Here is a 13997-nt window from a genome sequence, read left to right as displayed (position 1 = left end):
CCTGTTTATATTGGACCAACCTCCCATGTGGCTCCAAAACGTAAAACTGGCAGTTCCAAGGAGTGTTTCAAATCTTAACAGCTGATCAACACCTATATTTTCCTTATAAGTCAGTGAAATCTACTGAGTGGTAAGAGTGAGCTCGGGCAGTGAAATATGAAAGTAGATTTGGAACTGCAAGAACTGAGTCACCTACAAGTTTGCCTTCTCATATCAAGAAACCCTATCCTCCTCCTGCCTTTCTCACCAAAAGCCACTTCCCTCTTGTGCTGCTGCTCTCAGCCTCTATCAGCAAGTGGAGTCATGAGTGAAGAGGAGATAGAAAGCAGCAGAAGACTGCAGCACCGAACAAGCCCACAATCAGGTTAGGTGACAAAGGGTGAGTTTTACCTCTCTGCTAGCTTTTAGTGGAGCTACTGAGAACCAGAGAAATGGGGGCTTCATCTGTATGGTTTACCTGATCTGCTTCCTTTCTGTAGGCTCTTTCCTTCAGACAGATTTACTTCCACTAAGGAATGGAGAAAGAACACCCAGAAATCCAGAAGAAGGGAAAGCACAGAGGCGGGAAGAGAGGAAAGCCATGTTATTCCAGCTGTCACCATTTCCCAGCTCAGTTCAAGCAGGATCAGCACTACAGCAGAAATTCCTCTGTAGGCATTCATCCCTTTCCAAAACACTTCAAAGGAGAATAGAACAGCCACAGTTTGGTGAAATGAGAAGTTCTGCTCTGAATTACATGTGATATTATGTAAAAAATAAACACCTACTTTCATCTATGGCACATGAGAGTCATTCAGCACTGGTTTTAGCTGGCCCAAATCTGGCATCTTGTCTAAACTAGAAGCCCACATTCCCTCTCACATCAGCAGAGGTGGACAGCCCTACCAAGCAAGTCACTTATCCCGCACTGTAAACACTGCAGTTTGCATGGGATAAGTCACTCTCTGGACGTGTAGGAAGGAATGGGATCTGTATCTACCTCAAGGAATGTGTTGTCATTACCACCAGTGAATGTGTTGTGGAGGAGCAGCAAGATTTGGCTATTATTATCAGCACCGTCTGGGACACCATCACCAGGCTGAGGAGACTGCATCCACAGAGAATACTCACATGCACTCACATGCTCCTCTCCCAGAACTTTTCTTTCCTAGTTTCTCAGGATTTTGCATGTGGAAAGTTCCATCATTTCACCTCTACAGTTAATACCATACCCTTGGTGTCAGAAGGAAAGGGGAACAACTCAATTCTCTTTACAGATCATAGCAGACAATAGAGCCTACTGAATGACCAACTTTGTAAAGTAGGAAAACTTCTGAAGCGAAGTGAACTCCTGGGAAGGTTTTAGATTTTAAATAAATCACCCTCACATGTCTCAGCTTTTACACCAATGTGCTAATTTTAATTATATTTACTTAGCCTCCAATGGGGGTTTGTAAGAATTGTCTTACTAACTTTTGAACACCAGTCTGAAGATGTGAAGATTAATATGTAACAGAGTGCTGCTGCCAGGTGTAATAAGCCCACAATTTGTGGTTAGAAAACACCCTTCAGTCCAAGAAAGGAAAACTGCAGATCTTGAGGTGCTGATGGAAAGCTTTGCAGGGTAAAATCTGAGAGTGCATCTAAAGGTGTCTGAAGGAAGGTCCCAAAGAGAAGGAAAAGAAGATCAACAGTCCCTGCTACCAACCAACCGAAGAAAGTAGATTTCATTAGGTAACTACTAGTGAAGCAGATCTAGCCACTGATGTAAAATGTGTTACTGCTCTCGGAAGGCTGGAAGAGCCTTGAAATTCACTTCCACCAACCCTAGTTTATGCAAAGAATACAAAGGGCTGTGAGCCTCCTGCTTCCAAAGGGTTATCTCTTCCCAGCTGACAGACCTATAACTCAAGAAAACAGATCCCCAGACGAATGATGACTTGCCTCTTATGTGAGTGGAATGGAGTCATAACTCAAAGCTGACCATCATGTGTTTACATAGAGCCTTTCTGAGGTCAAGATTTATTTCCCATCATGGCAGAAGCAGTCTATTAGTCACAAGCACTTCATTCTTTGACAGTCCAAAGTGATAATTCCCATAACTTACCAGCTTTGTTTTTCAATATCATTAATTAAACCCTGAAACTCCCCGTGATGAATTGCAGCAGAGATTTCTTGCTGAACATGGAAGAAGACAAATTGACCTCATCTGTTCTCCGCTGGTGAGATAAGTCCACAATATGTTGCAATATCACATACCTGGATTAACGTTAAACCGCTCTAGGAGCCTGAAGACCAGCTTGCTTAGCATTTTGCGGTTAAATTTCTCCGGCTTGTACCTGGACAGACCTTGGTACTGTCTGTAAGCAAATAAATGAAATCTGAAAGAAACATCTCTGGAATCTCTTGAACTTTTTTGCTTCCCAAATAGCAGAGATTTAGCAGCAGAGGTATTTGGGTTTGCTATGCACTGGTAAGAACAGTCCCCAACCCTTCCCAAATTACAGCAAAAAGCCAACAATACAACCACATGCATTTCCCAGCCAATGACTGAAGCAGGTCCAGAGGTTTATTTTAAAGAAAGAGAAAGCAAGCAACTCCCTCTTGTCTTTTTTTCGGAAACAAGACTGCAGCTATTGCATCTGAACTGTGAGCTTGGCTGTGCTGTTGGGTCTGTGACTGACAGGAGCTATTCTACTGAGAGGCAGTTTATAAACTAAGACACACAACTTTCACGAGCACATGGAGGTTAACCACTTGCAGCTCTTGTTTTTCTGCCACTTCATCACAGTATTATCTTCCTGCAAAACCTGTACAACCGATACTGAAACTTGCCCTTGTCTGCAGTAAAGCACAAGAGTGTGATTGCTACAGCCTCATGGAGGAAGCCTTGATATTCTTGTATTGCTAAGAACTACTGCCCAGGTTTCATTTTGCGCCCATCTCTCCTGGCAGGAGCTAAGCATCTGTCAACAGGAATTACGCCTCTGTCTCATGGGCTCTGTGGCACAGGCACCAGAATTTACCCTTTCTCAGCTGAAGAGTAAATATATTGCACTCCACTATGCTGAGGAATTATCTTAGATAGAAGATACTCTCCTCTGACAGCAATTTGGCCCCAGATGTTTAGAAAGTCAACAAGTGTTTCTACCTTGTGACGTCTTTGATGTTAAAATGGGGTTCACACCACGTGTCCAGGATGTGCAAGAGCTTGCTCTGGAGCTCAGGATATTCTTCCACATAATCTTCCACCAAGTTAGCTTTATCTTGGAGCAGTAGCGGCGTGCACATCTAAGAGAAGAAATCACATTTAAAGCCCTGTGCCCTGCCTTTAATCACCATATTCCACAGACTGAGAGGTGCAGCATACAGAAGGCCATGAAGAAGAGGTCCATGACACTACAGACTGAAACCTGGCCGAGGGCTGCCCTGTTCCCTGCTGCTCAGACATGGTGAGCAAGTCACAACCCCCCTGCTCAACAACCAGCACTGCCTGAGAGAGTGATGGGACATTTTCAACATAAACATTAGAAAAGCTTCAAAACAGCAAAAGCACTAAATTCCATCAGTGATAACCATTCCTGGCAGTGCTCAAGGCCAGGCTGGATGGGGCTTGGAGCAAGCTGCTCTAGTGGAAGGTGTCCCTGCCCATGGCCGGGGGTTGGAACTGGGTGAGCTTTAAGGTCCCTTCCAACCCAAACCAGTCTGGGATTCCACGAATATTTTATAACAGTGGCTGCAGCATGAGAAGCGCACCCTGGTAAACTGCAATGGGAACTACGAAAATACACTGTATCACTTCTCCCTAGATGAAAAGGGGTACATGGGCACTGCAGCAGCTGCTTCTTGGGAACAAAGTAAAGCCTCAAGTGAAAGGCAGCACAACTTGGAGGGCCATGATGGATCTCCTGCTTAACAAAAGGTGGATTTGATGACAGAGAAGCCTGCGGAGGATATGACTCACCTTCTCCACATCTTGATCTGGCTGCAATTTTAGCTTAATACTCAGTATGGCTGCCTAGAAAATATAAGAAAAAAGTTGTACATTTAGGAGAACACCACCACAGTGGATAAATGGGCATTAGTCCATCCAAAGCCAAGTATACACTATTACACAAATGTTTAATGTGTGAATGATTCCTGCTAGATTTTCAAGTATAAATCATATGAACATTTAGCCACATGCATACCTCTTAGAAACAAGAACACTCCTGGCAGAGCTGCATATTCCGAGCAGCAGCATACCCTGGAGCAAGAATTAAAGATCAAGTTGTCTGGCAAGAAAGAGTGAGAAAGCTGGAACAGAACCAGCTTAGAGGGTATTTTCCATCACTATCATTTGAAACCACAGCTGACCCAGCACCCCTTTCTTAATGAACGCTATCCACCTTGCTCTGCCTTCTGAATGTCATGAAATAGTTGCATTTTGTGCAAGCAATTCAAGATTTAAAAGACCCTGAAATCAAGAGGTCTTTGACTCCACCCCCTTGGAAGTGCTAGGGTTCACCAGTCAGAAAGATGGGAAGAATGGCATTTTTCCCTTTTGTGGTATCTACAAATCTCTGATAAGCCAAGACCTGCCACAGTCACAAAGGAACCCCCAGTGAGGATCTTCTGCAGATGAGGAAACTGCTGCAGTGAACTGCAGGAACGCTGACAGCGAGAAGAACTGGTTCAGCCACTGTCTCCTGTCCCAGGCTAGTGATTACAGACATACATGAAGATCTAACTGTGCACTGCTGGGGAGGCAGGTAAACTGAGTAAGACTGTAAGCAGTTACTAGTGTCTCCTTTCTGGAGTGCGTGAGAATACCAGGACCTCAGGTACAGAATAAGCTTACAAGGGTGTGCTTTAATAGAATGTATTGTTCCTGTCAATAGAGTAGTAAGAGCAAGGAGCCTTCTAGCACATTATGTGTTAGTACTGATGTAAATGTGAATGAGCTGAGCTAGGAAGGATGTTTGACATGAAGAGTCCTTCTAATCACTTTGCAAAGTAAGGCTGTATTTTCCCAAATGGTTGTAAACAGTGTTTGAAAACCCATCCCTGCCCCATGCAGAGCCCATCATCAGCTGAGGGCACAAACCCAGGTTTATTCAGATGAGGGCTTAGAGGAAAAGCTCTCATCTTCATCAGCCTTCTCTGCTCTCCTTTCTGACCAATTGATTCTGCTTGGAGAGAAATATCATGGAAACGATGGATTTGTTAAAATAGGTGCATTCTAGATCTGTGCTGGTTACAGAACGAGTAAACAAACCTAATACGGTAAAAAATGAGCACTGCCCCCCGGCAAACACACACCTCAGCATTATACTTCACCTGGATGAAACTCTCATAGAACAAATTAACCAGAAAAGCAAGCTAAGTGGGAGTTGGAGCACCCCTTGAGACACATCCCCTGCCATCCCTCCTAGCACTGAGATGACCCCTCAAGTTAACTGGCTGCTGGAATACCACATTCTGCACCACAGCCCAATCCCCACAGCTCACGGAGCACTGCTCACAGAGGAAGCCCTGGCTTACACCACCTTCTGGGGAATTCCTGTGGGCACTTAATCTGCTGCCTCAAAGACTGACTGTACCAAAGCAGACACACACAGAGCAGCAGATCAGTTTTCAATCTTACTGTTCAGAAAGAACAGAGATACGCTTTTTTCCCTGCTCATTTTGGGTTGGGTTGGGGGGGGCGGGTTGGGGTCGTTTTTAACACAAAACAAATACTGCATCACTGACAGTCCAGGCTTCATCCCAAAAGAGGAATCAGCAGATGAGCTTTAAGTGACAAAAGCAGAAGCTAACGTTAACGCAGTGACTGTGTGCTGCAAACCAGAGACTGAAGAGAAAGGCACATTATCACATTATCATTCCTCAGCCCAGCTAAAGCTTCAACCAAATCTCTCTCTCTTACTCCAAACTTTATAACTGAAAGAGGATAATTTATATTAGATCTTAGGCAGAAGCTCTTCCCTGTGAGGGTGCTGAGGCGCTGGCACAGGGTGCCCAGAGAAGCTGTGGCTGCCCCATCCCTGGCAGTGCTCAAAGCCAGGTTGGACACAGGGGCTTGGAGCAAGCTGCTCCAGTGGAAGGGGTCCCTGCCCATGGCAGGGGTTGGGGCTGGATAAGCTTTAAGGTCCCTTCCAACCCAAACCATTTTATGATTCCACTTGATTAGAGACCAATATGCCACTCAGCTCCACAAGTCTCATATTACTTTTCTCTCAAAATACCAGATTAACACCACAAAGTTCCAGCTGTGTAATTATTCTCAACACGTATACAAGTTGAAGGCTGCTACTTCTGTTTTGGCCCTGAAGAAGGGGTTTGTTTGGGTCTCCCTCGCTTTGGCAGCTGGTTTTCTTTTTCTCCCAGCTATCTCAGTTTGCAACTGAGATAAGACTTGCAACTCTCAAAATCTTGTTTCACCATTGGATCTCACTGGTACCTTGTATAAACCAAGTATTAAGTGGTTAATACGTTGTATTAACCACGTAACCTGTTACTTTTAGATGCAAGCATACAATGGTTTCCCTAATAGCTTCTTAAGGTTCACATGCACATTCAGATTAACCTAATTGCCGAACTGTTATCTAAATGACACAGGTTTATCTCCATCGCTATTAACCATAGAGGTGACTTCATCAGATGAACATGTGCTGTCTGAGGTCAGGTTTTCCTCCTTTACTGGATGCATTTTCTACCCCGAACCAAAGAGTGTAGAGAAACAAATACTCATTTAGCCAAAGGGTGGAGAGACATCACCTTCAGCCCCAGCTGTGGCAGACACAGCTCAAACCACCACTGCAGTGGGGCAGGAGAACTTCAAGCACATCACACAAGCTGGTTTAGCATTATTTTAACATCACCCAGGTAAAGCAGGTGACGAAGCAGCAGAGAAAGTGCGCAGAAATGGGAACACCGTCAGCAGTGAGGCAGCAGACTTGTCCATGCACAAAGCTAAACGTGGAAGGACATGCATGACCTGGGTGCTAGGACAGAGCACCCAGGCTGGATCACAGATTGCAGTTACATGGGCTGGTGGCTGAGGACAACTGCGATAAAATCAGTGTGTTTACAATAGGAATAATAAGAGAAGAGATATGAGTAGCTGCAATAAAGATGAAAGTGCTTGGCAGCTGTGGCTGTGGTCTGGACTTAGAGCTATTTTAAGACTTTGCTTTGTTATTATCATGTTTTGAATTGTTTCACTCCACAAACAAGTTTTGTGTAAAACGACCCTATTTTTAACAGTCTGGTTATAGATGATAAGATCTCCACAAAAGCAACACCTCATTCGCAGACTCATTTTGGAGGTAGAAAACAAACACTTGAATTAGGCAGACATCGTGCTGGAACTGATCGGTGAGAATCCCCCTCCCCAGTCAAGAAACCTGCATTTCCCCACATGCAGTGCTGCGCTCTCCAAGCTGTGCTGGAAGGCAGCAATCATGGAATCACAGAATCTCACAGAATCCCACCCTGGTTTAGGCTGGAAGGGACCTCAAAGCTCCTCCAGCTCCAACCCCTGCCACGGGCAGGGACCCCTTCCACTGGAGCAGCTTGCTCCAAGCCCCTGTGTCCAACCTGGCCTTGAGCACTGCCAGGGATGGGGCAGCCACAGCTTCTCTGGGCACCCTGTGCCAGCGCCTCAGCACCCTCCCAGGGAAGAGCTTCTGCCTAAGAGCTCATCTCAGTCTCCCTCTTGGCAGGTTAAAGCCATTCCCCTTGGCCTGTCCCTACCCAATCATGTTCATTCAACCACAGGTCCTCAGACTCAAGTTGGATTAAGCGTGGCCACAAAAATCCTACACAGGAGAAACCTCCCTGACTCCACCAGCCAGTCAGTCAGAGCAAAAACCCTGGCTATGGTGCAGGAACATAGAAAAGCTTCGGTGAACACTAAGATATTGTCAGCTTACTGGGGCTACACACTCTCCCTCAGCTACAAAGAGAACATGTTACAGTCTTGAATGGTGGTGCAAGTAGCCTTTTCACAAAAACACGTTTCATACATAGTTTCCAGCCTGTAATCTAATAACAGCAAAGCATTAGCATTATTGCTACACAGAAAAGTGCCTAACCCTCCTGCCCCAGACCATAACAGAAATATAGGAAAGGCTGGTCCTCCTCCTGCCTTGCATCCTGCAAGCATATATGGGACATGTACATGATAAAGCCACTGCTTATACAGGAGAAAAGGTGATGACCCATTGCCTGATTCACATCCCATTAAAGTTCGTGAGTATTCTCATCCTGCAGGAGCTCTGTGTCATTATTTAATTATGGTAAAAGTGAAAAACATATTTGGACATTTAATTTTAGATGAGCTCTTAGGCAGAAGCTCTTCCCTGGGAGGGTGCTGAGGCGCTGGCACAGGGTGCCCAGAGAAGCTGTGGCTGCCCCATCCCTGGCAGTGCTCAAGGCCAGGTTGGACACAGGGGCTTGAAGCAAGCTGCTCCAGTGGAAGGTGTCCCTGCCCGTGGCAGGGGTTGGGACTGGATGAGCTTTAAGGTCCCTTCCGACACAAACCAGGCTGGGATTCTATGATTTTGATATAATTTTGTTTTCCAAAGATAAACAGCTATGGATAACGCACAGGAAGTTTGGACGAGGATGGGGAAGAATTCAAAGCTGAGCAATAATTCATTAAATCATATCTAAAGTGTGTGGGGGTGCACTGACCATAGGATGCAGGAAATTACCCAAACTTGACACGTTCAGGCCAAGCCATGAGCACCCGACCACTCCTCCAGTCATCTGATTGTGAAACAGAGAGTATGGGAAACCGGGAGTGTTCTGAAGCGAATACACCAGCCCAAGGCACCCTACACCAATACCTGAGCCTCTCTGCTTGTTTTGAATGCAGCTGGCTCTGTCTCATCTAAAAATGACTATTCTTTCCATATACAGACCGAAGTGCAGGAAGCCACACAAGATCTTATCTGCAAGGGCATGTGCACTTGGGTGGTGTCTACACTGACAATTTAGGCAATTTTCCCACGGTGGGGTTAGCATGGGAGGAATAACCTTTTGCTGGTAGCACTGCTTGGAGTGATGATGCAGGACAGACACAAATGGTTTCTGATGACTCCTGCATTACTTAGCTCTGCTGCAAGCAAGTTGGGACAACACAAAGGTAAATACGCCTGTGCCTGATTTAGTGTAGTATTTCTGAACCAATGGTGAAGGAATTTCTGAAACCCATAGAAGAGACCAAACAAGAGAACAAGATTTCGCAGAGGTGGATTCAACACCAGCTCGAAGAAAATCACAGTGATCAAAGCCCAGATACAGAATAATGGTAGAAATAACTGAGTAAAAGGCACACCATGGATTAATCATTGGGAACATCTGTTCTGTGCTTTGGAATCACTCATTTCAACCTTGTGGCTAATCAGCTTTGCTCAGACTCTCAGAATGCATCACTGCACAGTGTATGACATCAGGTTAGATGTTTAATTACTTCCTGCTTAAAGAGCATAGGATATACACAGCTGTCTTCAGGAAGAGCCTCAGAAATGAGAACTATGACACTTCCCAGGTCCACTTTCAAGAGAAAGTATTTTTTAAGGAGACCATCAAAATGAACCAGTCACAGGTTACTCATATCTAAGGCATTTAAGGGAGAGGGAAAGAAGTAAAAGCCCAGGTTGGAAGCTGCTTGTACACAGGTGAAGGGAAAGCAAACTGAAACAAACACTTCCATGATTTGCCTTCCTCAGGTCATTCAAAGCAATTGTAGACCCGCTTTAACTGGTCAGTGCATCCTCTAGAGCACTGCCCAAGTTACCCACCTTCACCAGATCCTCCAGATCCAGCCTCTGTATGGCTTTCCATTTGCTGCACACTCCCACCTCATCTCCAAGAGCCCCCTGCTTGACATGAGCCCAGAAATGCTGTCAGGAGGAGCAGAACTATGATTCTCCAGCAACACCAAGCTCCTCCCCAACCACTTCACCAGGCAGATGCCCACAGCCAAGTCGGCTCCAGCAGACACAGTGTTTGGGAGCAGGCAACAGAGTGGTCCATAGCCGCAGGTTGGCTACCTCTGTTCTGGAGGAGGCAACATGCCCCTAAAGCTGTCCTTTAGCAGCAGATGAAGTTAATAGGAAAAAAGGACTGAGACTGACCTCATCATCTTTCCATAAGAAACACCCCCTGCAATGTTTTTTTGGGTTTCTTACCGATTATTATGTTTAATATGAAAGAAACAAGGAAATTCAAATGCACACACAAATACAGTAAGAGTTGAACAAGCCTCTGTAAATAAGGTGGTGAATGGTGAAAGAAGCAACATCAGACCTATTTTCTCTGTCCTGAGAACAACTCAAAAAAGTCAGAATGAGGAAATCCAAAATCTGAATGTCCATTCATGTGCTCAATGAACCTGAACACTGATTTGTATCGGCAACCTTGCAGAAATGCCCCATGTGCACTCAAGCACTGTGTATGAAGCAGCACCACAAACAACAACATCTCTAAATCGGCGTTTAAAACATCACCACACTGAAAATCCAAGGTCACGTTGGTGATTGGATTATGCATTTTTACTCCTTGTATCTTTATGTCCCTTTAACTCTTTGGTCAAGCATCCTTTTTACTGAATTATGAAATTACTTCTGCATTTATTGCTGATAAACCCTTTGTATTCTGTGTCGACAAAGCTTCTTCTCTGGGTACATAACTTACTTTATGATGAATTTTAGCAACTGAATTTTAATAGGTAATCCACATTATTTTAGTTGAAAGAGCAGACATTGACTGAATTTAACATAGAGAATCAACCTGCATTGTTTGTAGAAATGAAGGGATGAAGCACTAGTGGGAAAAGGAACCTCTGCTTTTGAAATCCGGGCAATCTGGATGGACAACAAGCTAAAACTATGTTAAAAATTAAATACTCCCCATCCCACTGAAAGCTCAGCCCAAGATTCTTGTTTAAGAACCAGACTGATGAAGGGGAGGAAAATGCTGCTGGTCACGATACAGAGAAGTTGGAGTGGGAGGTCTCAGGCCCAGGAATATTCCTGGTTGTCAGAGGCTAAAAAGATTATTTATTGTTTCCTTCCTAAACCCGGCTCCGCTGCCACCTGTTCCGAACTTACTATAAAGCTGTTAAACAAGATGAGAACTTTGATGCTGACTGTGAAACAAGCCTCGCTGTCTCTGACCCGAGCGGCGCTCACTCCTGCTCCAGCAGCACAGGAATTTGATGTTGCTCTTTAAGCACAGCTATCTTTTTACCTTTATAAGCTGTTTAAAAAAATGTAAATAAAATAACTCCGTGGACAATAGAGGGCATTCATCCCACAGAAAGACAGCCGCCACCCTTAGACATGAAATATCGCAGCACATTAAGTCATGAGACCCTGCTAATCAAAGCTGACAGGGCCCTGAATGTGATTTCTGCTGAGACGCAGCGATATCATGGGGCACTGAAGCATGCACAGCCTGCCAGACTGCCCCTGTTCATGTGACAATGGCTTTTATTCCCGAAAGGGGCCTGCGAGTGACAAGAGTTCCCTTTGTCTTTAGGCTCCCGCATTCGCAGCGCAAGAGAGGTTCATTCAACCAGCCCCAGACACTCTTTGAAAGGCTGAAGTGTAACATAAGATGACCATGAAACACTAGCTTGCCTTCTGCCTACCCCTCATTCTTCTCAAGCACAGCCTGGCCTATTCAGGGCCTCTCTCAGACTCACTCGCGCTGCATTACCCCCGGTCTGCTGAATCCCCGCATTGTCCCGGCCCCACCAGCAGCCATCGCCTGCCCCACAGAGCAGGCTGGCCGGGACAGCCGGGGTGGAGGGCAGGGTGCACCCACGGCCTGGCCTAGGGGCTGCAGGGCAGGGGACAAAGTGCCACATTTCACCTGGAACCACCCGAGCGGGAACGGAAAACTCTCTGGTGTCTTCATGCCACATGGGCCATTAAGAGCAGAGCCAGGAGCCCCTCAAGGCCAGGAGCTGCCATGATCCTCCTATAAACATCATTCACAAAGAAATGGATAAACCCCCAAACGCCTTCATGGGCCAGACACCTCAAAACCCCACTTACATGTCCCTGCTTTTTCCTTTAACTGCACCAACTTGGTTTCCCGCAGCATGAGAGCACCAGTGCCATCCGCTGGCCAGTGCTCCCATCAGGTGCCTCCTCACCACAGCTAATGTTTTAGTTACACTGCTAAGTCAGAAAGAAGCTACCTCCACCTGCACCATCTTCCACCAAGGAGCAGTGCCCTGCCCTGTCCTGTGGCACTCCAGCAGCTCACAGCAAACCCCCAGCCACTGTGAGCAGAATCCCAGAATCTCAGACTGGTTGGTGCTGGAAGGGACCTTACAGCTCATCCGGTTCCAACCCCTGCCACGGGCAGGGACCCCTTCCACTGGAGCAGCTTGCTCCAAGCTCCTGAGTCCAACCTGGCCTTGAGCCCTGCTAGGGATGGGGCATCCTTGATTCATAAAGCAGCTCAGCCTTTGACCAACTCTATCAGAACAGGGCCCACAGCGAGCACTGTGCTTCAGGAACAACTGACCACCATGAACGCTTCCAGGGATCTCTGAGATGTCATTTTGTGAAGAGATCTTCCTGCAAAACCTCCGTGAGGGAACGGAGCCTTAACCCACAGGGCAGAGCTGAGAACTCTATGGTTTTCACACCACACTAGGAAATACATCAAAGCAGCAAAGGGAATAACGTGCTCTGGCATAAATGCCTAGTGTCTTACTGCAAATAGCGCAAGGAATTAAATACTGACAGCAAGGACTTATAAGGATTTCTGTCCTTTCAGAAGAGCCAAAATTCCTACATGTGAATCTGCCTTATTGCCCCATCTAAAAGATGGGGAACAGCGGCACGAACAGACACGCCACAGCCCACTGCAAGTGCTCCAAGCCTTACTTCCAGGGGTTTTGGGGTAGTTGCTGTGAATTTAGGTAAGATCAGTCCCCAAGCGCAGTAAAAGATTTCCTGTTATTCTTGAAGATAATTCTATTCATTCTCCTGGCAACAAAACAAAAGCAGAAGAAAGTTATGGCTGAGGGTAGGCAACAGTTGAGGTTTCCTGTTCTTCACACTGGGAATGAGCAGTAAATGAGCTTTTCTGTGGAAGAAAGAACAGAAAAACAATTCTACACATACAAATAATTCAGAGCTGTCCAAAACCAGATCTAGAAAGAACTGCATTTCTAATGAAAACAACACATATCTTTGAGCCATGAACTTAAAGATCACACAAGTATAGTGAAATAATGTGTGTCTGTCAGGATTTTCAAGCACGTTCAAAACCTCATTGAGTAAAAGATTAAGTTTGAAGCAGCTACCTGTGAACTTCTAATCACATACAAGACATCCTTGTTTCATTATTCAAAGAAATCAACACGAAAGAAATTCCACAGTTTCCCTTAGGAATTCAGCTTCACTGAAGAACATTTATAAATGCTATTGAATTGCTTCTTTTGCTAAGCAAGATCAAGCTGCTCTGCACCACAAGAGTGAACCTTCTTCCTCTGAGAAGAACAAACATATGTCTTTTGCCTTAAAAAATCCCCAGGCATTAACAGCATTGTAGCTTGCTCATGGAAACACCTGCAAGGCTTCCAAGATATTCCAGTGATGCCAGAGGTGATGCAAGCACTCTGCAAGTACTCTAAACCACAGGGTAAAACATATCAAATTCATGGTTGGGTGAACTCCTGCTAGTGTCAGCCACCCAAATTCAAACCTGTGAGTACTAACACATTGTGAATATAAGCCTCAATGGTAGAGAGGCTTCAAAACTCCTCAAACTGGGACCACTTTGGTTACGGTAATCCTGTGGGAACAGAGATTTCCCACCCCTCCTTGCTGCAGGCAGACTGGAGGTAGCACAGCAGGTCTGCCACCAACTACTAAAATCCCTTTTTTTTCATGCCAAGGAGAAGGAAAACAAGAGAACACAACCATCCCCTTAAATTCTCCAAATGAAACCCTATTCACCCATTACTTTCAAAGGTCGAAAAAGGGCTGGGGGAAGGATTCACT

At 45.5% G+C, this 13997-nt stretch overlaps 1 protein-coding gene across 1 annotated transcript in view; it reads right to left on the bottom strand.

Annotated features, from left to right (window-relative positions):
• EXD3 (exonuclease 3'-5' domain containing 3) overlaps positions 1–13997 on the bottom strand; it is a 288670-nt gene that overhangs the window by 176466 nt on the left and 98207 nt on the right. The window contains 3 exon segments of the mRNA XM_065695336.1: positions 2239–2339; positions 3131–3270; positions 3944–3997. Coding sequence (XP_065551408.1) covers positions 2239–2339; positions 3131–3270; positions 3944–3997 — 295 coding nt within the window.

The sequence above is a fragment of the Lathamus discolor genome, chromosome 15, assembly GCF_037157495.1.
Source record: "Lathamus discolor isolate bLatDis1 chromosome 15, bLatDis1.hap1, whole genome shotgun sequence".
NCBI lineage: Eukaryota > Metazoa > Chordata > Aves > Psittaciformes > Psittacidae > Lathamus > Lathamus discolor.
Note: the sequence above shows the minus strand (reverse complement) of the source record. Positions and strands in the feature narration are given on the sequence as shown.